The sequence below is a fragment of the Nanorana parkeri genome, unplaced genomic scaffold (genome assembly GCF_000935625.1).
Source record: "Nanorana parkeri isolate BGI_ZX_2015 unplaced genomic scaffold, ASM93562v1 scaffold3294, whole genome shotgun sequence".
Lineage (NCBI taxonomy): Eukaryota > Metazoa > Chordata > Amphibia > Anura > Dicroglossidae > Nanorana > Nanorana parkeri.
This window is the reverse complement of record NW_017309562.1, coordinates 57,447-58,270: the sequence shown is the minus strand read 5'-3', so window position 1 is coordinate 58,270 and position 824 is coordinate 57,447. Positions and strand designations below refer to the sequence as shown.

General features: G+C 57.8%; 1 protein-coding gene across 1 annotated transcript in view; it reads left to right on the top strand.

The window, feature by feature from the left end:
• Positions 1-256: 256 nt before the first annotated feature.
• Positions 257-824, top strand: part of LOC108803005 (neurexin-3-like) — a gene marked incomplete at its 5' end in the record, with an annotated part of 25,653 nt that continues 25,085 nt past the window's right edge. Inside the window, one exon of the mRNA XM_018574856.1 lies at positions 257-421. Within this exon, the coding sequence (XP_018430358.1) occupies positions 257-421 (165 nt within the window). The remainder of the gene's footprint in view (positions 422-824) is intronic.

Below are 824 nucleotides of genomic sequence, written 5' to 3'. Positions count from 1 at the left end.
CACTGGGAGGGGAGGCACCGGGAGGGGAGACACCGGGAGGGGAGACACTGGGAGAGGAGACACCGGGAGAGGAGACACTGGGAGGGGAGACACCGGGAGGGGAGACACCGGGACTCACTGGGAGAGGAGGGGGGGGGCAGTTACACGGACTGCCGGACAGCTTTGCCGGGTTGATGTGCTTGGCCTGATGTTGTTACTGTGTTGCAGGTGAGTGCTGTCTGGCCGGAGTTCCCCTTTAATGTCTGTGTTCCTGCAGGTGACCTGTACGTCGCCGGATTGCCGCAGGGGCCCTTACCGAAACTGGTGGCCTCCCGGGAAGGCTTCCAAGGCTGCTTGGCCTCTGTGGACCTCAATGGCCGCCTCCCGGACTTGATCAATGACGCCTTGCACCGCAGCGGGCAGATTGAGCGTGGATGTGAAGGTACAAAGCCGCATTACCCCTCTGTCTCCATCGAGGGCAACGCTAGTGTCTGGGAGCCCCTCATCTCACCCCTTGATGCCTCCATCACGTTCCCATCTGCCCCCCTCTCCTGCATCTCCACCCCGTCACCCTCCTTCACTCTGATCCTCTTCACCTTCATCCTCCTCCTCCTCCATCACAGTGCAGAGACCCCGAGCACTGCTGACCCTCCCGACCTCCACATCAGATTCCTGAATGACAAACCAGCCGCCATCATTGCCTTGTGGAAGAGGCCAGGGAGGCGGGGCCACACTATATACAATGTATACAATGTTCTTTATTGTGAAGACTTCCCGCCAAATACTGAGAAACATTTTCAGCCGATAGTTTGCACAATATTAATGATTTGTGTCATGTGACCTAA